This window comes from Chelonia mydas, chromosome 7 (genome assembly GCF_015237465.2).
Source record: "Chelonia mydas isolate rCheMyd1 chromosome 7, rCheMyd1.pri.v2, whole genome shotgun sequence".
NCBI classification, from domain to species: domain Eukaryota; kingdom Metazoa; phylum Chordata; order Testudines; family Cheloniidae; genus Chelonia; species Chelonia mydas.
The window spans coordinates 53,832,958-53,857,799 of record NC_057853.1 but is presented as its reverse complement, the minus strand read 5'-3'; the positions used below and the strand labels follow the sequence as shown (position 1 = coordinate 53,857,799).

Sequence of the window (24,842 nt, the reverse complement as noted above, 5' to 3'; positions counted from 1 at the left end):
GAAGCCACATCTGGTGGTTAACAGTGGCCACGAGAACAACAGCAGAGATCCCTTCTAGAGAAGCCAGACAGTGCTGTCTAATGATGGTCCAGCCCGCTTACAGCTTCTGAGACAACTGAAGTGATGGGGGAGTAGGGGAGTCTATAGACCTGTATTAAATGGGGCCATCCCTGCCCTGACCAGTTTCTGCCCAGCTGCAGGAGGAGAGGGGTCAGGACCACTCTCCAGTGATGGGTTTCATTATGCAAGGCACTGCATTTTTCCAGTGATGCTCTGTCATAGAAGAAAAATTCCTCCTCTCTCCCCTGCAGCATGAGGTTACTGAAGTCCTGTGCCTTGGTTAGCCATGCCCAGAGCTGAGCTGCTGGCATTATGTGTTTTGCTGCATGCATACTGGTCAGCTGCTGCAGTGTTTTGGTGAGAGGCTCTGGGTGGAATTTAAACTGAAGTAACCCCTAGTAGAAGGGATGGCTAGTGTCCCACTTCCAGGGGTGTGACTGCACAGTACGTGGTTGGGACTGAGCACCCTCAAACCAGCTCATTCACCAGATTTAAAAAGACAGGTTCCCTTCCCCCCTCACTTCCCATAGGAGGGGATATCTGGAGGAACAGCAGTCTCTGAAGGCTCCAGCCTGCCCAGCCCTTTGTAGTCAGGCAGTCAAGTTTTAAAGTCAACTTTTATTATGAACAAATACCAGTTCAGTACAACCAGCCGTCTGATTCCAAATTAGTAGAAATTATTTCCAATTTTTTTTCAGTAGACAAAACACGGAGATCTTAGAATGCAGAAACTGACTTGGGAAAGTTGTATCCCACTCACATTTCAATAGCAACAGAGCTTAGACAATGCACAGATTCAACCTTCCAGTCCTTCACTACTTATCCAACACTCGCACGTCCCGTCTCCAGGATACCAGAGGGGCTAGGAACACTGTTTGCAATCCAGTCATTTACTACCACCGCCACCACTAGTGGGTATATTGGGCCTTCCACACCCTGATCTCTCAGTGCTTTAGAAGTATTAATTACACCTCACAACACCCCTGTGAGGTAGGGTGCTATCCCTATTTTAGGGAGAGGGAAACTGAGGCATGGAGAAGTTAACTGACTGGCCCTAGATCTCACAGTGAGTCAGTGGCAAAGCTGGGAATCGAGCTCAGGAGGCCTGCTGCTCTAGCCACTAGACACGCTGGTGCTTTGTCTACGTCCACCTCTCACTCTGACTCACTTTAACTAAACTCACAGAGAACACACTTGGATACAAACATGCCACCAAAGAAAGAAATATAAAGCAAACAAGGTTACCTTTAAGATGATGCATCTGTTCCTTAATCTAACAAATTCTAACTTAATACATTCAAAATCACCTGCAACCACAATTTGATGACGGCAATTAAATAATTAAATTTCATAATTCATCATAGAAAGAAAAAAACATCCTGCAAATAGCTGTCAATACTCCTATGTGTATTAAAGACTTAAGGCACCCAGAGACGTATGCCACTCTACCAACAAAGTGACTGGGCAAACACCGGCGCTGTTTGGTTACTTCCACTCCGCTTCCCCACGGTGTCAGGATTTTTGGCTCTGATCAATACTCTTGGGATCTAGAGGCAATGCCCGAATCAACCCCTTGCTTTTCTCCTGAGAGGATGGTGGATGCCATATCATGTTGTGTCATGTATCTGAATTGTAGGTTGCATCACACATGTCCGGCTCATGAGGTGAGGGAAGAACTATTAGGAGAGGCCAAATTCACCCACGGTGTAGACTCTAGCCAATAGAGTTTGGACCAGGGATGGATCTGGCCCAGGATTATGACATGCAGGTGTCTTTGTATCCAGTTGGATAAAACTATCCACAGCCACCCTCTGGGCAGTTATAAATCTCAGCTCTGGGGAATCCTCACCCAGGCATCCACCTCCCGGGTTTAGATCCCAGGAATTAAAAGCTTCCCAACTGGCTTATCTGCTGATGGCCCGCTCCTGAGCCTGTTCATCTCGTTAGCCCAGTCAGAGGGCAGGCTGCTCCGCTGGGCTGCAAAGCTGGACAGTTCTGGTCACGGCAATGCACAGGAACAAGGCCAGGGACGACCTCTTGGCCGACAGCAAGAGCTTTGCGACCGCAGCAGGACATCAGCAGTGCTGTGCTCACCTTGGTGTGGGAAGGCTGGAGCCTGCCCTTCAGGATACACAGCACAGCTGGGGCAGGGAAAGGAGCATCTCAGCGTCATTCCTCCACTCCAGCCCAGCCTTCCCCAGCTCTGCCCCAGGATCCAGCAGCCTGGGCACCTCGTGAGCTTTCACCCAGCACCGCAGCACTATCTGGTGAGTGACTGATGGGAATGGGGCCTCGCCCTACCAAGCCTGTCTGCAGCATCCGCAAGTGCTATGGGGTGAAACACACAAGGGTTTTAACCCTCCCCCCATTAGCCTCTGCTGTCAGTGCTGCCAAGGAGTGAGACAGGCACCTTCTGTGCCCAGGCACTGTGCAGCGGACCCCCCTCGCCGGAGGGAAGGCCCTGTCTGCAGGGGATGAATTACGTACGGCCCAGCAGCCAGCACCCTGCTCTACCACCATGTGTCTGGGGGAGTTATGGGAACGGCCGCCAGCAGCAGCGGCTGCACCAGCGCTTCCCACGGCAGTGTGTGCAACAGGCAGCCATTGTCCCCAGGGCAACTCTGATTTGCTTTGGGAGGGGCTGGGGAGCTGATCATGAGCCTCCTAACATGCTTTCCTGCTCCTGGCACAGTGGGACAATTCAGTCCCATCTCCAGCCTGGATCTGCCCAGTAGATGTGGCTCCACCCCCTGGCTTCAGAGGGGCTATGCTGGGAAGGGGGTCACACATAGCACTGGGCTGGGATCCTGTAACTTTCTCAGGCTTTAACCCTCTCCGTGTCCCCTGCTTTGGGGTCGGTTTCTATCAGGTACTTGTTAATTGGCTGCAGGAAGCCCATCTGCACAGACACAAAGCTCCCCTGGGTCTCTGACATAGTATCATCCCCGCTTTCTAGCTGGTCACTCACAGGATCAATTTGCTTAGATGTGGCCATATCAGCTGCCCCTTCGTCTCCCCCTTTCAACTGTGTTCAGTAAGAAGAATCCATATGACACAGATACACACTAGGACCTCCTTCTCCGTAGAAATGGGACCTCATTCCTCTGACACACAAAGCAGCTTAAACACAGAGATGGGGCTTTGTGTCACTTCCTTCTGGTTTCTCCTGCTGTCGTTCTTCAGGAAGAGTCTCTTCCTGGGAAATACTGCCCATGGCTCTACTCCATCCCATCCCAAGCCAGTGTATTTCAATGGCATCAAGCCCCTCGTCTCCCGAGATGTCCTTGACTGCTGCTTTCCCACGCAGGCAGCTAGGAGCCCAGCCTGAGTTGTTCCAGGCAATTCTAGCACAGAGGCTCTGCAGGGTGGTGAAAGGAGCCATTGTGACACTCCAGCAAGGTGAGAAGGCAGCGGATGCATGCTGCCATGTTCTGCAGCTGATGCTATCCCTCCAGAAGAGGCTTTCAGGGGTCTCCTCTCCCCATCCCCAGCATCACCTTTCCTTGGCGTACAGGAGCCAAAGGAGGCCCAGCACCAAGGAGACAACATTGTGCTCTCTCGTTGATAGCAAGGAAGGGGACAGGGCTGCTACTCTTTCTGGGAAAGGCCTTTGCTGCTGTTGTCATAGAGAGATGCTCATTCATATCCTGAGTCAGCAGCCTTGGGAGGGCAGGAGAACCAGAGGCAGGAAAGGGGGATTTCTAGTGAAAAGAGTCCCTGACTTTGGCTCAACTCTTCAGCCAGCTGGTACAGACCCCCCTCCACTCCCTCTGTCCAGCCAGCGGCACAATCTGCCCCGGACGGGCTTTCGACCAGCTCCCTGCCAAGGAGAGTCAGAGACAAGGACAGAATGAAGCATGGAGGAGTTAGAGGGAAAGGGAGAGATCCTGCCAGAGAGAAAAAGAAGAACAAAAAGAAGGGAGAGAGAAGAGAGGGAGGGAGCTGCTGAGCATTAGAGAGACAAAAGTTATAGGTCTTAAATACATCATTTAAAATACACTGTGCAGGAGGGGGTTAAAATCATCATCATCTGAAGCAACCTGGTAGCATTATTCAATGGTTAGTAAATAGAACATAAAACCCTGTGACCAGCTCGCTTGGGGTGAGTGAAGAGGTTGTGGGGGGATGACACAAGTCCTCAGCCACTCTTGTGGCTCCCATCGCCAGTCCGAGTTTTCCGAGCCAGGATGGTCTCCTTGGAGACCTTCTTGCGATCGCTGGCCAGCCCCAGGAGGCACATGAGATCGATGAAGGCCGTGGTGAAGTTGTAATGCCAGCCGAACTCGCTGGTGGAGTAATCGTAGGGGAAGGTGTGGTGGTAATTGTGGAAGCCTTCACCTGGAACGAAAGAGCAGGGACAAGACACTGTAAATACACCTGAACCTGCGTTTGAAACGGTCACTCTAGAAGCCCCATCCCCAGGCTTGGGCACCATGTCCCCAGAATGGGCCATCTGTGCTGAATGCAGACTGTGCTCCCCGTGGGGCAGGGACAGCCCCCGATCCTCCTCCACTTGCAGCCCATTGACTTCGCTGGGAGCTGCTCAGGCTCTGTGTGCTGAGGCTGTGTCTACATGGAGGGTTTCTAGAAAGTCTCCCAGTGTTGGTCTATCCCTGGCCCAGTTCCATCAGTGGAAGTGCCAGCGTGGGGTGAGCCCGAGCACTGCTACCACTGGGCCATCGACCCTGCTCTGAGCAGGGTGCAACAAGGCAGTGGTGGAAGCACTGGCCACGTGCACACTCCCCCATCAACAGGCTGGTGACGATGCACTGGTGAGAGGCCAAGGAGGGGAGAATGTCAGAAAATACCAGCCCTGTCAATGGGACCTATCTAAAAACGGCCCGTCACAAAGGGACAGTGCTCGGAGCCAGGAACGCAGCATGCTGAGTAGGCGGGGAAAGGCAGGGGGGAGTAGGGGCTGAGCAGCCCCTGGTGGCTGGCTGTCCTGCTGCTCTCCCCTCTTCCAACATTTGGTGTACAAGTTACACCAGCTCAGACTCCCTCTGCTCCACTTGCCCATGTGTAACATTGCCCACCAGCCCCATCTCCTCTGCACTGAGTCCAACACCAGACTAGGACCAGGATGGCGCTAAGGTTAGTACAGGGCATGTGAGGAGGCCACGGCAGGCTGGAGGGGAGAACAAGTGATGGCTGGTTAATCTCAGCACAGGTCTGGCCAGAGCTTGGTTGGCTGTTTACCTGACCCTCATGAAGCGGTCAAATTGGGTGAGAAAACTCAGGATATCTCCGGCACTTCTGCTTGTGCCTGGGCCTCCCCTTATTAAAGCCTTTAAAATGGGCCCCCTCAGAGAGCCTAGTGAGGCTTGTACGGGGTTCTGATTCCTCCTTGGTCTCCCAGAAAGAAGCTGTCTGGCTTTGGCTGAGCTCCTGGCAAAATCTAAAGTGAGTCCAGGCACTTATTAGAGGCTCCATCCATCCATCTTCCATCCCCAGAGTCTGAGAAGCTCAGATCGAGATGGGAACTGTGCAGCTCTGACTCTTGCTAGTGAAAGTCTGGGGCCAGATCCCCAGTTCATGTAAATCAGTGGAGTGCTGCCAAAGTCCACAGACCTACAATACACGAGCTGAGAATCTGGCTCAGGAAAGCAGTACAAAGCTCATGGTGATTCTGGGCTCATTTTTCCCAGGTCCTCAGTACCTCTGAAAATCAGGACTTGGCTGTCTCAATTCTAGCATTCAGAAACCACTGGGCACTTCTGGCTGCACGTGTCCAGCTATTTCAGAAGCATCATTTCCCAGAGGTGAAGAGAGAGAGCGGGGGGCAATTGTCATCATAACAAACAGGTGGTGAGACCTTCAGGCAAAGCAAATAAATCTCATTGCCGAGATAAGAAGGTGCTACATGCAAGACACTGGAGAAGATAACCCCACTGCCCTATGTACCTATTGACTAGAGCATGAGACACTTCAGTAAACGTGCAGGTCTGCAGGTGCATGGGCGAGATCACCTAGCTGGAGTCTACATGCTTCTGGCTTTCCTGTATGCGAATGCAGAAACATTTGGGTGTTAACCCCAGTGGCCTGCCTAAATTCATAGGGTCAGATCCTGATGTAAATCAGGATAGCTGTATGGACTTCAAAGCAATGCAGATTTACACCAGCTGAGGATCTGGTCCATTTTATATTATGTACCTAAAATCTCCCCCATCCCACAGTTTTATAAATGGATGTTATTCCTCTTCCCTTCTCTCCCAGACTCTCGTGCCCTGTTGCTATGCTCTACTGAACAGCTGCTGTGTTCCTCCCCAGACACAGCTGCGTTTCAGTGGCGGGTGCAGTGATCTCTGCCTGTCTCACTCACAGTCACTTTGTGGAGCGGTTTGGAATTAAAAGGCGCCACCAACGTACCTAAGGCTCCAAACGTGACCAAGCGGTTCTCCCGGGGGTTGATGTTTCGATCGTAGGGTCGGTTGCCAAACATATGTGCAGCGCTGTTCACGAGCCAGGTGGCGTTGAGCACCAGCACGTAGCGCAGGATGGCGGGGAGGAAGAAGCTGTTGCGGAGAGATTCCCCCCAGAAGCACCAGGGCACTAGGGTGGGGAACAGGAAGCACATGACCACCACAGAAAGCTTGTAAAACCTGCCAGGAAAGAGATAAATGGGGAGAGAGAGTTAATGGGCAGGTGCATCCCACGGAGGGGCATTGAGGGACGAGGGCAGTTCAGGTCATCTACCAGGGCTGAGTCTCCGGGGCGGGAGAGAGGTGCTAGTTTTAACTATCCAAAGAAAATAGCGCAGAACCAGCCCACCTCTGCTGGTTTTCCCCCTGGAGAAAAAGGAAAACAAGGGCAGTGACAAAGTGGGCACAGAAGAATAAAGGGGATAGGCTGGGCACACAATAAGAGCCACACACCCGCTGGCAGGGGGTAAGAAGGACTCAGCAGATGATCTGGGAATGGAGTACAGGTGCCATGAAGCAGAGCTGCCAGGCTTCCTGGGGCTCCATTTATCATTATTGCTGCCAGGTCACATTTGTACTGGGGGAGCGTGACAGCTGCCATCTTGGCGGAGGCACCTGGGATTAAATCAATACGCTGCTGCAGCTGGAGCTTTGGCTCCCTCCGTGGGGGCTGCAGCAGACTCCTCTCCTCTGTCCGTCAGTCACTCACACTGGGGGAGGCCTGGTGCTCGGCTGCCCCAGGGAACCGGGCTGTGTGTGTGTGTGGGAGGGAAGGGGATAGAAGGAGAGAAATCCAATCCCAGCAAATGAGAGATTGCACAGGGGGAGAAACCAGATGGTGGAGTCTAAGTGCAGCTGGGGGGGGGGGGAAGGGAAGAGCAGAGAAGAGGGAATCTTGTGCCTCTTCCATTTCCATGTGGGAGCAGGGGTTGGGCAAGAGGCAGGCCCTGAGATACAAGCAGAAGCCTCTCCTCTCACCCACCTACCTAGGAACTGTTGTTCCTCACAGACTGCCCCTGCTAAAGCTGCAGCAGCAGCGGGACATGTTCTAGACAAGAGGGATTCAGCCGGTTGGCACTGGGCCCTCTGTGCCAGCAACTTTCCCAGCAAGGCTGGAGCCCTGCCTTTTCTGACCCCATTTCCTCCTCTCCCACAAACAAATGAAAACATGTAATATATCCCACTGCTGTGCTGGACAGAACTTCTTCCTCATGGATTTCTGCCCAGGTTCCCAAACAGCCCCAATACTCCAAACACTTACACCTGAGCCATCCCAAGAGGGTTAGTTTTGCTCTGGAGCAGGGGTAGTCTATTTTTTGTCAAGGTCCAAATGTCTTGGTCAAGGTCTAGTCAAGGTCCAGACTCCAGAGAAAATATAGAAATAATAAGTAAATAAAAGATTTTGAGGTACATTCAAATGTGTCTGGCGATCCAGATTTGGCCCACAGTCTGCCTATTGACTACCCCTGCAAGAGATTCCTGTAGCCGCATGCCATGCCTTTGGTTCCCCAGTAATACATTGGTCACAACACCTGCCCTTCACTTTGCACCACAATCACCCTATTTTCTTCCCCTACCTCGGCCGCACCCGGCTCACCTCCTCTGGAACATCACCACTTTGTCGGCCTTCAAGTCAGCCAGGTCCAGCTTCTGGCCCTTCTCGATGACGTCGGGGTGTTTGCGCACCAGCAGCCAGCCAACGTGGGAGAAGAAGAAGCCCCGCTTGGCGTTATGAGGGTCCGCGTCCGTCTCGGAGAACTTGTGGTGGACGCGGTGATCTCGGGCCCACTCGTAGATGTCATTCTGGAATGAACATGGCTGGATGACTCACTGGGTCAGCAAGGATTAGAGCTAGGGCTATATATACACAATGTAGTCGGGTGTCTAAAGAAGCAAAATGGCACCTAGTGGAATTTTCCAAAATGCTTTAACTGGTTTAGATGCCTAAATCTCATTGACTTTAAGTCCATATTTATGGGTTTTATTAGATTTTTATTTTGAAAAAAATTGGCCATTTTTTCAAAACCAGAAATTTTTGCTCAGAACATTTACATTTTCCTCAAAAGCTTCTATTGTTTGTTAATTCACTTTTTTAACTTGATCATTTGCAGGATTTGGTTTGCCCTGTCTCTGCTGCTTTGCCAATACTGATGTGTCAGCTTAGCTCCAGGGTGAGATTCCCCCCCCCCCCCCCCCCCCAAATTGGATGTTCTCAAAAAATTAAAAATTTTCCATTTTGAAATGGAAAAAAAAAAAAAAAAAAAAGTTTTTCCAACATTTCCCCCCCCCTCAAAAAATCATTTAAAGAAAGTTCTGTTGACTTTTTTTAAACCCAAAATATCAGTCCATTGCAAAACCCTGTGGGAACAAACCCAGATTTGAAAGTGTTGAAACGTGCATGATTTTATGTAAAAAGTTCATTTTGATCAGCTGTAAATGTGACCAGTTCACATTTACATGATCCCTCTTATGCAGAGATCTTACAGCACTTTTGAAAAGCTGGGTAAATATCATTTGGTCCTACAGCTGGGAAACAGAAGCACTATGCAGGCACATTTATGGCACTGTGACAGGGTGTATAAACCCCACACTGGTTATGGTTAACCATGGCTCAACAGGAGCCTGAGCCCCATTAGGCAAGTAGGTGGCACTTGGAGGGGTATTACACACTGATGATCATACCCATTTGGGAAGGAACTGAGTCTTCCTAAAGGAGGGGGCATAGGACAGTAAGAAAAGAAGACCTGGGGGAGGCGCAGGAGATAGGTAGCTGGGAGCTTCCTAGACTAAATGCAGAAGGAAGCTTGGAGCCAGAATTGGAAGGTCCAGAGCTAGGAGGAAGCCTGGGGCCAGAGGTGGGTTACCCTGAGCCAGGAGGAAGCTGGAGGCAGGGAAGCCCACAAGGTGTTTGGACACATCTAAGGAGCTGCAGGGAACGACTCTGCAGCACTCAGACGTCTCTGGAAGACAACGGCCTGGAGTGAGCTGCAGTGGCTGTCCCTGCCATGAGAGCAGGACCCAGACCTCAGAGGAGAAACCCTGGGAGATGTGGTTCATTACAAACAGTCCAGGAAAGGGCTGGCAAGAAGGGCTGAGGAAGACTAATGGGGGGAAGGTTCTGGGAGGCAGCAGCAAGGTGTGTGACAGAACAGACCTTGGCTGCTTGTCCTCAGGTCCCTGGACTGGGACCTGTGAAGATGGCGGGCCTGGGTTCTCCACCCCAGCCACTGGGAAGATGGTGTGAACCCCTCACATGAGGCGATAAGGACAAATCAGAGCCTGAAGAAAGGCTGTAAGAGCCACTGGGCCCACGGTTTGGAAGCCACACAGAGGCCTTGAAACTATTTGTTGCACTTTGTTATCCTGGAAGGGGAGCAGCATAAAGTGACCTGGCCAGAGGGCTGAATGCCATGAAGAGCAGCCATGCAGTGGCCGGAGCGCCCATCAGCTGGGGGCGCTAAACAGGAAAGCACTGCCATGCCCAGTCTTGAGGGGGGCACTGGTGGTGAGAGTCAGCTCCTTTATGGGCACCTGTCGCTTAAGTATCAGAGCTCCTCCATCTCATAAGCACAGGGGATTTCTCCTCAGCACCCTTCGGGGTAGGAAGCATCACTCTCAGCCCCATTTTACAGGTGGGAAGGGTGGGGCCCGGAGCAACTAAGGAGCAGATTTGTAACGGTATTTAGTGGCTGCGAAACCTAAGTGATTTAGAAGCCTAAATAACTTTTGAAATGAGGTTTAAGCTCCTAAATCAGTTAGGCATCACAACTCCTATGTACCTTTAAAAATCTGGGCCAAAAACTGAATCCAGGTCTCCTGCATCCCCATCTAGCACCTTAACCACAAGGCCATCCTTCTTGCAGCGAGGATGTGATTTACCTATGGGTCACGCAACATATTGGTGATGGGGTGGATACGAGTGCCAGGCCTTAATTCCCAGTTCCAACCACTGGGCCCCGTCCTGTGCCATGCCAAGTATCCTCAGCTCCCCCCGAAGTCAGCTGGAGCTTGGGGTAGTCAGCACCTTGCGAGAACAGGCTCTCGAGGTGGCAGCAGAGCCTCGCTCCCCATACAAGCAATAGTGGAACGTGTACCATGCCAGTGCTAGAAATGGACCTTGGGAGGGGCAGTGCACAGCTGGGGTAGGTTCTCCTGTTCCCACCTCTAACCCCAAACTCAGTAGTGATGGGTGAACCTCTGACTGTTCTTTAAGTACCCATCACCCTGGTTGCCTCTGACGGCTGCTAGCTGGCACGTGTACCATCAGAGCAGTCCTAAAGAGCTTCACTTGTGATCCCACTGTGTTTGCTAGTGGCTCCGAGCAGTGAGGGGCAAGGCCAAGGAGGTGACGATCCATTTTCCAGAGATGGGGAAGGTTCTGGAGAGTGGGAGATACAGCAAGTCTGCCTGCAAGGAACTGCCAGACCAGAGTAGACCCAAGACTAACATCCTGTCTGACAGTGGCCAGCACCAACTGCTTCAGAGGAAGGTGTAAGAACCACACAGAAGCAGATGTGGGAAGATCTGCCCCGCATTAAGGCTCGTCCTGGTCTCCACTCCACTCCAATAGTTAGAGCCTGGCTTACACCCTTAAGCGGGAGGTCTGCCAGAAGGTTGGTTGTCATTAATTATGATGGTAATTCTGGATATTCTTGTTATCTGTATAAAATGTCTAATCCCTTTTGAAATCTTGATAAGTTCTCTGCCTCAATGACTTCCTGTGGCAGTGAGTTCCACAGCCTAATTACATGCTGGGTGAAAGTATTTCCTTTTAGCAACTTTCTAAGCAAGATGAAAGTTAGGCCCATAAGTCAGCACTTTTCCATGAAGAACTTGGTAGAATTAGAATCAGACATGACTGTCAAGAGGAGAAGAGCCCCTGGAGGGAGAGCGAAATCCACCTGGTTTGGAGTGATTTCCTATTGGTGTATTTTCTTAGCCATTCTCCCACTCCCAATACCCCTCACCCATCCCAGCAGCAGTGTTTACTCAGTGAGTCCGTCCCTCATGCGAAAGGTGAAGATCTCTGATAACTTTGGAGATACAGCTGTCAGAGGGGAATGGTACAGAAGAAGGGAATGTGACTGCAACCTACTTCCCGTTGTATGTGTGGTTACAGTTTAGGACTCATTGCTTCCCTCTATGGACAGGCAAGCTGACAACCAGTGAGAGGGGTTCCTACCTGAAAAGCCATGGAGTTGGCAATGGCCAGAAAGATCCTGAGGGGCAAGCTGGCTTTGTAGGACCGATGGCTCCAGAGTCGATGCGCTCCCGCTGTGACCCCCAGAGCACTCAGCAGGAAACACAGGAACCCTGGACATAAGAAAAGGTGGGAAAGACAATGAGTCAGCTAAGTTAGAGCAAGTTGTCCGGTTGGAAAGTTTCCATTGATCCAACACAAGAGCAGAACTTTCTTCTGAAGAGGCACAGGCAAAAGAGACACTTGTGCTTGGATACCATGATGATGGACACTCAATAATGAGTAAACCTGCTGCTTCCAGTACAGCCCTGTGGCATCAACGCTAACAGATCTCGCTCTTCTGGCATTTCCCCTGATAGTCTGGATCAATTCTCCTCTTCCTAGTTAATTTCATCCCATTTCTCCTAGTTAGACTTCTTTGGCATTTACACCCTTCCATGGTAGATGGCTTGAGTCCGGGTAGCTATCCTGCATAGTTACCAAGGGACACTGCTATAGGTTTAAGCCCTTAAGATATAAGATTTCCCTATAGATATGCTTATTCCCCACCCCCCCAACACACTACAATGTTAGACATCACACTGACTGGCAGGTGTTTTTAGATGTTACAAAAAAGTGAACTACACACAGGGTCATCTTCTCTCCCCCAGCCTTTTGAATACCCAAGCAGGAGCAGGCTGGGGGAAGTGGCTGTCCCATCAGATCCTAGACCATGCCTTCAGCTCCACCATTGACTGGAGGCTGCTCAGCTTCCCCCTTCCCACCCCTCAGTTCTCTTCTCTGCTTAGCCTCTAGATTCATCGCCAAGTCGTACGCAGGCTACAAGCGATTGGTGGTGGATTGAAAGAGTGTCAAGTTGGCTTTTTTGTTTGCTCCCCCATCGTGTTGTCATGAGTCATTCAGGTGGAGTTCCAAAGCCTGTTTGGATAAAAAGCATGTGCTCGTCTCTTCCAAGCCCGTGACACCCTGTGCCCGTGTGCATAGGTCTAGCCCCATATACTGTCCTGAGGACAGAGTTTACAAGGGATTATAGCGACTGGTCCTAGAGCTAAGACCCCGTGGCACTTTTCCAACAGTGCCACAAGGGGTGGAATATCAGAGGAGAACTGGGAGCCTGGATATGCGCCTGAAAAGCAAAACGTGCTCAGAAAGAAGGGCCAAAAGCTCAGGCACAATGACTGAAGAAACCTTCACATTCTCCCCCACATCCTTGTAATCTCAGGCGGCTGAGAATGGGGGATGCTCCCATAGTGCTTGCCAGTCAATCCTTGTTCAGTGCAAAATCCACCTCCTAATATCCCCTGGGAAAACACCTTCCATGGTTCAACTGCACTGATTTCAGCCTGTGCATACAAGCAGGAATCACAGGTAAACTTGGCAATACCTCTGGTGCCCACTGAATAGCCTTTAACCCACCCCACCTAGAATCCCAGCAATGTGGATTCTGACAGTGTCTGCCGGGAGAAACAAGGACAAGTGTGAGTTATCCTCCAGGTATCTCTTTTTAAATACAAAGCCTTTGGTTGTTGTTTGTCACCATAGTTTCCAGGAGCGCTCACTTGTTTTCCTCACAGATCCTTAGTTCAAACTGATCCATGCTTACTCTCCAGTAATCGCCGGCCACTTTTTCGAAGCTCCTGATAGGGCTTTCTTTCCACCCTCAGGGCCACACCTCTCCTCAGGCCCTCCAGTCCAGCCTCAGCTGCTGCACCATCCTTCTCTGGTGTCTCAAACACATACTCTCCCCCCCACGCATTGTAAAAGGTGCAACTGCTAGAGTCATCATTCCTCTCTTCCAATCCCCCCACTGGTTCCCCAGCCACTATTATATCAAACAAGCTTCTGGCCACCACCACCAACGCTCTCCATAACTCTGCCTATCCCTACATATCCTCCCTTGTCAAACTTCCTCTCCCCAAGGAGGCTCTGAAATCTGCCAGGGGCAGAGGGGTCACCAGGTGAGCGACTGATTCCCAGGGCAGGTGAAAGTGATTGAGGAGGATGGAGGTTGCGTGGGGAAGGGGGCAAGGAACAGAAAGATGGAGAACAAAGCGCTCGACTCTGCACCATGGAAGTCAATGGCAAAGCTCTCACTGAGATCAACAGGGGGAAGAGGACACAAGAGTAGGAGCAATGTTGATAGAGATGGCTCTGGGCTACAGAGTTCTGAGTTGGCCTGCCCCAGAGCTCTGCAGGAGCAAGAGGGGGCTTGGGCCTGGCACTTTGGGTCAGGCCTAGCTTTGGTTTAATGACAGGAGAGCATCAAAAGATTTGGAGCGTGGTTTTCCTTCAGAAAAAACACGTAAATGTCTGACAGCTTCTCAGCACCTCTCAGGTCTGCAAAGCTGGGTCAGGAGCCCTTGAGGGAATGAGTCTCCTATTTCTGGCAGGAAAGGCACCTCTATTTCCACATGGCTGATTCTGCTGGAACCAGGGAGATGCAGGAAAAGGAAGAGTGGGAAGGTTCAATCAGTCACATACAGCTCCACAGGTTCGGGTGAGGACCACGGTGCTCCCTAGACATAAGGTGCTATGGAAACACGTTACAAATCTCAGCTCATGAAACCTCTGTGTGACTTTATACCCATTGTCCAGACAAGCTGAGGCACAGGCAGACAAAGTGACTTGCCCAAGGTCACACAGCTTGTCCATGGCAGTGCTGTGACTAGAACCCAGGAGGCCAGCTTGCGCTCTAACCACTAGGCCATATGCTTTCTACAAGAGAACAAGTAGTTGAAGGGTGCAGCAGGGCAACATACAGGGAACAGATTCAGAGCATCCCTAGCTGGGTCCCTGGAGAATTAAACTGGAGAATCTTTAGCCAACTTTAATGGCATAAAAAAAAACTGAGTTAGGAACTAGATGCCCTATTTATAGCCCTGAGCCCAGGCCGAGAGACACTGCATTGGGCCACTGCTTTCAGTCTTGGTCATGTTGTTTCTTGGCTAAGGTACTGCAAAAGGCCACCAGAGTGACAGAGGGGCTCAAGAACTTCAGCTATCCCTTTGCTAGACAAATGCCAAGCAGTGATTGGCTTATAGCACCGCCTACGGGAGAACTAACTGATAGGGGAGTGGTGGACAAATACAGGGGAGGCACAGAAGGAAAGGGAGACAGGGCACTGGAAGGAATTTAGGTAGAACAAGAGAGTAGGTTTTATTGCAGGGGGAAGTGGGTTAGAGAACAGGGCTGGGTGCCCAAAACTCCCCTTTTGATCCCAGCTCCGCCACTGACTCACTGTGCAGCCTTGGGCATGGCCCTTGGACTGAAATGTTAATAAGTAGCCTCTGATTTTGGAAGCCCAACATGAGACAGCCATCAGCTTTGCAAAGATGTTGAGCACCTACAGTTCTGATGGGTCTCAGCTGCAGCTGAGACCCCAGTTTATACCAGTCAGAACTGTGAGACTGTAACCTTGGTGCTCCCCTGCCTGGTGGTTGTGCCTGACTGTTGTAGCTAATCTTAGACTCTGTGGGGCAGGGACCATCTTTTTGTTCTTACAGGTCACCCAATACTCAATGGGTGCTTTGAAAGTGGTGGCTTTACCCTCTCTGCAAGCCAGATTCAGATTTCAGTTATACCAGGGGACCATGAACAACCATTGGAATAACTCATCTAGGGACACGGTGAATTCCCCATCATCTGAAGTCTTCAGCTCACGACTGATGCCTCAAAGATACACTACAGATCAAACAGAATCGGGGGGAGGATTTCTGGCCTGTGTTACACAGCGGGGTGGACCAGATGATCCAAATGGCTTGAAGAGGAAAAAAAAAAAAAAAAACTATGGATCTAGAAACTGCATTGACTTCAATGGCGTTGAGATGGAAAATTCTGTTCCTCCACTCTTTGCACAACTGGGGGATGAAATCCTCTCTTATCTCTGGGGCTGTGGGGCTTGAAGATGAAGGGAAGTCTGACCCCTCTATGGAACAGGCTCCCGGGAGCAGCAATAAATGTACCACATATGCACCATTTCCAAAGTCCAGGGTTAGAAGGAGTAATTACAGATACAGTTGGATAACAGCTCTGTCCAGAAATATCCTGCCTCCTCCGAGCTGGAGGAGAGGCACATTAAAGTCTGCAGAGGATACTAAATTAGGAAGTGTTGCCAACAGCTTTGAGGAAAGAGTAACAAGGGAGCATCTGTAGAGAGGTTCGATAATGTGGGCCAGATCCCTGGGTGGAGTATAGCTGGTTTGTACTGTGCCACTGGGGTTCTTTGGCTGCCAGCACTGCTTAACTGGCCCAGGGAGGCATCACCATAGTGCAAGGACGATCCCACAGCACTGCAGAGCAAATGCCCCATGTGTTCCCCCCTGCTGGCACTGCAGGAAATGGAGGGCATTGTTAAAACACCCCTTCACCAGGCTGATCTATGTATAGCCCCTTTATGGCCATTACAGGCCAGTGTAAATCAAAGCAACCCCCAGGCTGCTCCACCACAGCTCAAGGAGGACAGCATGCACAGAATGGCCCCGGGCACAAGGCAGTGAGGGTAGGTGCTTTCATCCACTTTTGCATATCACCCTCCCCGACTTCCCTTCTGTGCGTTTTGGCCACAACAGAGGGCCACAGTCAGGACATAAGAGTCCAGAGTCAGCCTTGTCAAATGCAGGTAGTGCCTCTGGGGAAAGAGAATCCCTGGCTGGACAGTAATGATAGCGGAGATGCACAGAAAGCAGCAATGCTGAAAGAGACCAAAGGGATCTCACAGATGCTACAGTGGAGGGACATTGCCTGACCAGCAATACTATGTAGTCCTGGGGAACTCTGGGCCAGAAAGAGATTGTGTGATAGGACACCGGCAGGAACTGAGAAGGGCAAATATCAGCAAAGGGCTGGAGAGCTTGAAAGGCAACGAGAACTTAGTATGTAGAGGCTGGCAAGATGGAAATTAAAGGGGATAGAACTAGAGAGTCTACAGGACTCTGAGGGATGTGAACATCAAGCCGACAGAGGAGTGGTTTAGGATAGTAGAACTAGAATAGGCTATTGGTCCCAGACTCTGCAGCTTACAGCAGTGGTCGAGCATAGCCTCTTTGGAGCTACAACTGTAGTACATATTCTGACTAAGGGATGCTTATCTGTCCCAGGTGGTAGGGCATATTGAGCAGCAGGTGTTAGCAGTGACCACAATCTTTGCATTGCTAAACTGAAATTAAAATCCAGAAAGAACAACTTGAAACAGAAAACAGCAAAGAAAAGCAACAGTACAGAACTGAGAACACAAGTGTGTGGTGAGGAAGAGATCTGAGGCACTGCCAGTGGCAGAGGAAGGTGAGACACAGATTGGGGGGCACTGGAGCAAAATGGCATGAGAACAGAGGGGGCAGATATGCTTAGGGATGCATCAGAAGTGCTCTTAGGTGGGGAAGGGTAAGAAGGACAGACATCATTTAACTCCCACACAGACCCCAGCTCATCCCATTTCTGGGCCACGTGGTTGTCCCATTTCCCTGGAAGAAGCTCACCAAGCCAACCCCCTTCCGCCTCACCCCACCCGGACTTAGTTCTGAGGGCATCTGGCTGCCATGCTGAATGCTGAGGTGCAGGCCCATCTCTAGGGTGCAGCCAGATTCTCCATTGGAGGTGGTCTGTGAGGCTCCCAGAACTCTGCGTGTGAGGCTGGAGCTGGGGCTTTCCGAACAGATAATGCTGCACCAGAGAGCAGCGGGGCCCGAAGAACAAGGCTTTCTGCTGCCCAAAACAGTGTCATGGGCCTTGAAAGCTTCCCCCAAGGACATGCTGATGCTGCATATTCCCCCTAGTGAGGCCAGCCCCTGGGACAGCATGCGCAGTTCCCAGATTATCGGGGATGCAGAGGAAGACACTGTCCTCGGAGCATGTCAGTTTCACAGGGTAAAACCCAACAGGATTCTTTTGTAAAGGGACCATTGTGTGCATGGCAGCATTCTGAGTGATGCTGGCTTCACATTGGTGCCTTCACCACCGCTTTTCGGCAGACTGTGAACTATGCCTGTGGCAACCCCATCAGCCACTGCCTGCTACAGTCATGGGAGCAGAGAGTCAAACCAGCAGGTCTTGGAAATCCAAGAGGTAGCAATTAAGCCTCCTGCCTCCATCCTGCTTCTGGAAAGAGCTCTCTCTTCCCAACTCTGGCCCCAGCCTCTAGCCAGGTCCAGAGGCCCAAGCATCCCAGAAGGTAACCTCTGAGAGTAGACCATCCCAAGCCTGGCAGTGGCATGGAAGGACAGCAAGGGAGATCCCAGCCAGATCTCACAAGGGGCTGTCCAGCAGCCTGGTTTGCCAGATTGTTACCTAGGGAGCATCTGGCTGGAACTATCTAAACTGGAGGGCCTGACTCTGCTTTCTTACCCAGCAGTGTAAATCGGGCATGAATGAAACCCCCCTCCCCTTTAGTTTAAAATGCTCCATTTCTGTAATAGTCAGAGGCTGGGATTGGAGAAGCAGTCAGAACTTCAGGCACGTTTCTCCACACCTCATCATCTGGACTGACCAAACTGCTCAAGTCTTCAAAATGGGTCAGAAAAAAGTTTTGTGAAAGACAGGGTCTCTGGTGAGAGCTGGCACCTCCCATCCTGATCCCAGGTGCAGCTCAGCCATGCATTTCAGAAGAAGAGTTTGGTTCTAACCTTGGCCAGAGGGTCTGAGCGGGGAGAGAGTATCTGACCCCAGCGGGTTCGCCCTAGTGATCTCTCATCCATTGCAGCCTTGACTGGAACTGGCTGAGCATGAAACGGCCTAATGAAGTTGTACAACTTGGCCTGAGAGTCTAACTTCATGTTTCAATTTTTATCTGTGTGTTTGAGGAAGCGATACAAGAATTAGCTCCAGCTTTAACTCATTCCTGTGCCTTCACTCACATGAGACTCCTAGCTCTGCAAGCCTGACCTCTTGTGCTCCTGGAAGACCCTGGGACAGTTTCTGCAATCTCTACTCCATTACCCTCAGGCGCTGGCCTCATCCCCTTTTGGGTGATCCTATTTTTCCACCCCCTGCAGTTTCACACTCATACAGGGAAGATGGGAGAGTCCTCTCCACTTACCCCATGCCAAAGTGACAGGCTTTGCTGCACGTATCAGCCACAACCCGTACAAGGCCCCTAAATGCAGCAGGCTCATGAGGATGATGTTCCTCCAGACGTATCTCCTGGCAGGCTTGGGGCCCTTCTTCTCACAGTAGCTCTCATCAAAGATATCGTCCGTCATGCCCCGGCCTCCTCCCAAGTCCTCTTGGTTGGACAGGGTCTTCTCCATGCCTGCTCCCCCATTCCTCGTCACCCTGGCGGTGGCAGTGAAGGAGGGGAGATCCTTGGAGAGCTGGAGTTGGGAGGGGACATTAAAAACAAACAACATTGTGATGGTTACAATCTGGTCCCCACCACAAGGATCAGAAGGGGCTGGCTCTGGGCTGCTGATCCACCATCACACCCATCTCCTAATGGGGCGGGGCATTAGGAGCAGGTCTCCCCAGGCCAGGGCTGGCTGTCTCACTCAGACACTGCCTCTCCATCAGAGCCCCACCCCCTCCTGCATCATATCCTGAGAAGGGGTGTGCGGGGAAGAGAAGGTCGTTAAAGCAGCCTCTGAGTGGTAGCAGGATTTGATCTGGGGTTCTCCGGCCAGGCCCAGCAGCACTTAGCCAATGGCACGTTGTTCTTCTCTGCTGCAACCCACCCCTCACCCCAGGGTCAGTGTGAGTCCTAGACACCACTTCATCCCTAGGCACCACTCAGGATCTGTGGTGCCCTGCACAGGGGTTGATCTCAGCCCTGGGGCTTTGAGGGGCATGGAGAGTGGGAGCGAAGGTGTTTAAAGATGCACATCAGCAGAGATCCCCTTGAGGCTGGTGTTCGAGCAGCTGCAGGGTCATTTGTAGGGCTCAGGGAATCACTCTCATTTGGCTTTTTCAGTGGGTGTTTTACATTGATCACTCATGGGTCCTTAAGAGCTTGAGCTGGGCTCGTTTCTTTCAGCCACCAATAAATTACATTGTGCAAACCAGCAACAAGGGGAAAGGAGATTCACACTTTGTTCCCAGGGCTTCTCCTAATACCAATCCTTTCCCTTCCACAGCCCCTTCCTGGATCTCAGGGCAGTTCAGACATTACTGGGTTAAGCCTCACAACCCATTTTTGGTGACTTTTCACGTCTCTCTGCCTTACTTTCCTTCTCTGTCCAGTGGGGAGAGAGATACTGGCCGACCTGTGCCAAGTGCTTTGAGATCTCTGGGTGAGGAGTGACAGGGATAAGGATAGTGTTGAATGCTCCTAGCTAAAACCCTGAAGTTGGCACCTCATGACTACCAGTCAATATCATTATCCCCCACATTCAGAGATGGGGAAGTCGAGGCACAGAGAGAAATAACTTGCCCGAGGTCACCAGTGAGTCAGTGGCACAGTTTAGAATAGATCTTAGAAGACTTGACTCCCAGTTCCCCGGATGCAAGCATGACACAACATTCATTTGTGACACGTCCTACCCCTCTGTACTAGCAGGAGTGCCAGGTCACACATGCATAATGAAAGGATCATGCATGAGTGACCTCACAAGGCAGGATCCTTTCATTAAATCTGGAGTAACTGATCCTCCTCTCAGCCAGGTGTGGTCACTTCATGTCTGCGCACCGGGTTCCCATCTCAGGTCTGAATCTGGGCATGATGGGCTTGATTTTCAGAGGGGCCAACCACTTGTTAGAGCATCTGACCCCTAAGAATCAGCCCAAATGGGCCTGGGCTGTCCTATGCCTTGCTCAGCCATTTCCACCTGTGCAAACTGGGTGTACAGACATTACCCAATAGGAATGGCAGAATCAGGCCTGATATTTCTGGACACGCTGAGGAAGCCTGGACAGGCAGCTCTGCCTCTCCAAAGTCTATTTGGTATCTTTGGTGGCAGGGCATTAGGAGCTGGCTCACACACACATTCTTCCTGATGGCCCAGTTTCTTGAGGGAGGCATTAAAAACAATCCATACTGTTTATGTGGCAACCCAACTCCTCCCTTTCCCAGGGGCAGAATCCACAGCCTCAGCAATACTTCCCCACAGTGACTGTTATAGAGGCTGAGAAATTCCCCTTGGAGGATCCCCAGGCACCCTACAGGTTCTCTTGCAGCCATTTCCATTTAAAAGGAATAGCCTGGGCAAATCCATGCTGCCAGACAGCTTTACTTCTGGAGAGCCATCTTCTTTGCATTCCAGCTTGGGGGCCCTGTCTCCCCACAACTCTCTTCTAGTCAATATCACTTTAACAAGGTCCCTCACCAAAGGCTCTTAAGCAAAGTAAACTCTCATGGGATAAGAGGGAAGGTTCTCTCATGGATTGGTAACTGGTTAAAAGATAGGAAACAAAGGATACAAATGGTCAGTTTTCAGAATGGAGAGAGGTAAACAGTGGTGTCCCCCAGGGGTCTGTACTGGGACCTGTCCTATTCAACATATTCATAAATGATCTGGAAAAAGGGGTAAACAGTGAGGTGGCAAAATCTGCACATGATATACAACTATTCAATATAGTTAAGTCCCAGGCAGATTGCGAAGAGCTACAAAAGGATCTCACAAAACTTGGTGATTGGGCAAAAAAATGGCAGATGAAATTGAATGTTGATAAATGCAAAGTAATGCACATTGGAAAACATAATCCCAACTATACATATAAAATGATGGGGTCCAAATTAGCTGTTGCCACTCAAGGAAGAGATCTTGGAGTCATTGTGGATAGTTCTCTGAAAACATCTGCTCAATCTGCAGAAGCAGTCAAAAAAGTGACCAGGATGTTGAGAATCATTAAGGAAGGATAGATAATAAGACAGAAAATATCAGGCCAAAAAGTTTGCCCGCCCCTGCCCTAGCCTATGTTTGTCAGAAGCTGGGAATGGGCGACAGGGGATGACTCCTTTGATGATTACCTGTTCTGTTCATTCCTTCTGGGGCACCTGGCATTGGCCACTGTCGTAAGACTGGGCTAGATGGACCTTTGGTCTGACCCAGTATGGCCTTTATGTTCATAATAATGATCCATCCAAAGGTTTTGGGGACAGACCTAAAGTGCCTGAGAAATGCATTATAATCCAGATATTAGGCAGGTTAGGGTTCTGCCCAGCCCAAGTGTCAGATATACCCATCTGACCTCCTACCAGGAGGTCATATATACTTCCTTGGCTGAATGATAATTGGGCAAGGAGGCTCAGGGCTTGTCTACTTCGGGAAAATTATCAGCATAGCTATGTCTGTATAATTACACCAGTAAAACTCCACACATTGACCCCATAGGAAATTCTGACATCGATATAATTATACCAGCATAGCTATGCTGGTCATCTTTCCTGCACAGGCCTTGATAGGCCACATGGCCCACAGACAGCTCTGAAATCCAGCTGGGAGATATGACACGGGGGTCACTTGGCTGAAGACCAATGGGGTGGGGAGGAGAGAGGGAGAAGTTATCTCCTGGCCTAAGGGCTATGCTGTCTCCTCTTGCCTCTGCCCTGAGAGAACGATGGGGATTGAACAGAGCTGCTTTGGGGTCCAGAGGTGGGGAAGTGGCTAGATCATTTACAAGAGTGCCCCCTCATTCATGAATGACTCTGCAGCTCCCATGTTTCCCCAATGTTTACTCCCACTCACTGCCAACATTAAGCACTTAGTAGGTGAGCCTGGTATACAGCCAGCACAGACAGCCTACTAGATTTTATGTGCCCCATAGAGCTGGACTCACGGCCAGATCCCAATCATACAATCTCAGGCCAGCATATGGCAGTACCCCACGAGCAACCTAGAGCAGGGTCATTCACAACTTTGAGAAAAAGTGAGAAGGCAGGAGATGTGTCAGTTAAATCTAGTCCCTAAATAAATATTAAAAAAGGAAACGAAAACATCAGCCCTGGCATGCATTTCTGCTGGAGAGAGGGCAGGGCTCTGCACAGCGTCGCACCTCCTGTCGTCCTTTACACCCCTGAAAAGGGGCGGGAACCCCCTGCCATTCTGAGCTGGTTGCATTTCACTCCCCCTGTGCACAGATGTGGCTGTAGACAAGAGGCGTTAGATGGGGGAAATCAGCTGAATCTACCTAGAACGGAAACTGCCCGGAGAACATTCATTTTTAAAAGGCTAATTTCCCCCCACCCCCGGTTATTATTAAGAGCCGAGGATGACCGAACACTGGACATTTGCAACCTCTCATTTACTCTTGCCTTGTTCACAGCATAGTCAATTTCACTTTGGTTTCTAGTCAATTTCACCTTGCGTGTCCTAGGCTAGCACAGTGCTGCAATGTTTGGGTTACAAACACTGCAGGAGAACGTCGGTTTCAAAACAGGAAAAGATTTCTGTTGGGAGTTTCAATAAAAACCCATCGGCCATCTGCACAAGAGACTCGCATGGAACCATTTCTATGGCTCTCTGAAGGCTTTGTTAAAAAGAAAAAACTCCCCGCAAAACCAGCAGTTTATGATTCACTCCTCTCTCCACACGCGGTCACCCCCTTCCTCAAGGAGATTTCGGTGGCATACTTAGCTATTTAAGATCTTGCTCCACCTATGTGGGCTCAGTCTGACTCGGATTCGCATCAAATTGCGTTTGTTAAAAGTGAAAGTAACACAAAAGCAAGGAGATTTTAACCCCCCCCCTTCCCCCCGAATTTACCAGTTCTAGTTAACGAAACCCCCTGTGAAAAAAGAAAGGCTTCGAGCTGGCGGCATGAGGGATCTAGTCAGCCGGTCTCGAGAAGTTACTACCCAGGGCTCTCTCTTTGGGCGAGCTCACCTCCTCTTGGAGTACGCCGGCAGGCATCTGGGGACCGCGCGCGCGTGTGGAGAGCTGTAGGTCTAGCCGCCGCCGGCGGCCTCCTCTGCGGAGATCGGCTGTGGCCCCCTCAGGGAGAGCTGCGGGCAGGTCCGCTCGGCGCTCCAGTGAACGCGCCGCCTGGGCTGGTGCCCGTGGTAACGTGATCCCGGGAGAAGGATCGCGCAGCGCCGCAGGGAGCCCTCGCAGCGCGTCAGCAGCGCCCCCCCTCCGTGGCTGAGCAGGCTGCCGCGGCCAGGGCTGAGGTGGTGGAGCTCTCCGGGGCCCTGCGCTTGCTGCTGTTGGTTCGTTTCTTCTTGGCTCGGGCAGCCCAGTGCCAGGTGAGGAGGACGATGCTGTGGAAGAGGATGGGGGAATCGCTAATGATGCCTTTAGACTTGCCCAGGGGATCCTATTGGCTGGCGGAAATTTGGTGCCACCTAAGGCTGCCCTCGCCATTGGCTGTCAGCAATCTGCTGTTCGCTTTGCTGTTGGACTGGAGCGCTCTGCCCTAGGCTCAGCTGCGCTGCCATCTCAGCCATGCGCCCCGCGCAGGCTGGGAGCCGGGGCCCTGCCCGAGGGGGAGGAGAAACGCGCAGCTGCCAGCCTCAGCTGAGCAAGAAGGCGATGACCTAGAGTTACCTTGCCCTGGAAAGTGGGTCAGGAGGTCCGTCCTGCGCTGGGTCCTAGAACTGAACCCTCTGCATTCCTCTGCTTGTGGCTGGTCGGGAGGGGGCTGCTACGGGAGGGGGGGTGAGTGGCTCGTCCAAAGGGGCTTCCCTGGGGGGATTCCCAGGAAACAGCTGCCAGTGAAATGCCATGAGTTTCCTGGGGGGTGTTTTTCATGCTAACCCTGCCAGGCAGCTGGGCTCAAAGTATCTCCCACCGCCCTTCTTCCAGCGCCTGGGCAGCATCCTTCAGCTGCCTTCTCTGGCAAAGCCCAGCCAGGGGGGACCCGCTTTGCATCCTCTCTGATGCGCCATCCTTTCTAGCTGGTTTGAACTGAGCTGCCTCCAGCTAACAGGGCCGCTGCTAAAGGCTTCCTGCGCCCCTGAAGGGCCTACCTGGGGAGCAATGGACACAACCTAGTGCAAGGGCGGCTGGAGGTGTGGGGCTAGCTCAGACATGGGCGATGGGTGGGCATGTAGCTGGAAGCCTTGGGTCTCTACGCGGCGCTGATCAGGATGCAAAGCTGGCTAGGACATTTGGAGCCAAATTTTCCAGACAATCCATCTGCATTTAGTCACCTGGATACCAGTATCGCTGCCTTTCCCAAACCACGAGTCATGTCCCCAAATCGCAAGATTGGCTCTAAAATCATGAGAGGTTTTTAAACGGAATATTCGAGTTCCTTTGCATCTATCTCTGGTGTTTGAGCCTTGGGGGGTCCCATTT

The 24,842-nt window shown here is 51.2% G+C and overlaps 1 protein-coding gene across 1 annotated transcript; it reads right to left on the bottom strand.

The window, feature by feature from the left end:
- Positions 1 to 658: 658 nt before the first annotated feature.
- LOC102931358 (acyl-CoA desaturase) lies at positions 659 to 24,071 on the bottom strand. Its single transcript, XM_027834438.3, has 6 exons — positions 23,430 to 24,071; positions 18,713 to 18,986; positions 11,665 to 11,795; positions 8,080 to 8,285; positions 6,430 to 6,662; positions 659 to 4,398 (listed from the first exon to the last, which is right to left on the bottom strand). The coding sequence occupies exons 1-6, from the start codon at positions 23,904 to 23,906 to the stop codon at positions 4,199 to 4,201; spliced, it is 1,521 nt and encodes a 506-aa protein (XP_027690239.2). The 5' UTR covers positions 23,907 to 24,071; the 3' UTR covers positions 659 to 4,198.
- Between the last annotated feature and the right edge of the window lie 771 nt (positions 24,072 to 24,842).

Bases quoted from the DNA above. Each gene is read 5' to 3' on its own strand.
- LOC102931358 (XM_027834438.3), bottom strand. From the start codon at position 23,906: ATGGCGAGGGCAGCCTTAGGTGGCACCAAATTTCCGCCAGCCAATAGG. The intron at 18,987-23,429 runs GTGAGCTCGCCC...TCCCAACTCCAG, and splicing joins CCGGCGTACTCCAAGAGGAG to CTCTCCAAGGATCTCCCCTC. The intron at 11,796-18,712 runs GTAAGTGGAGAG...TCTTATGTCCAG, and splicing joins GCCTGTCACTTTGGCATGGG to GGTTCCTGTGTTTCCTGCTG.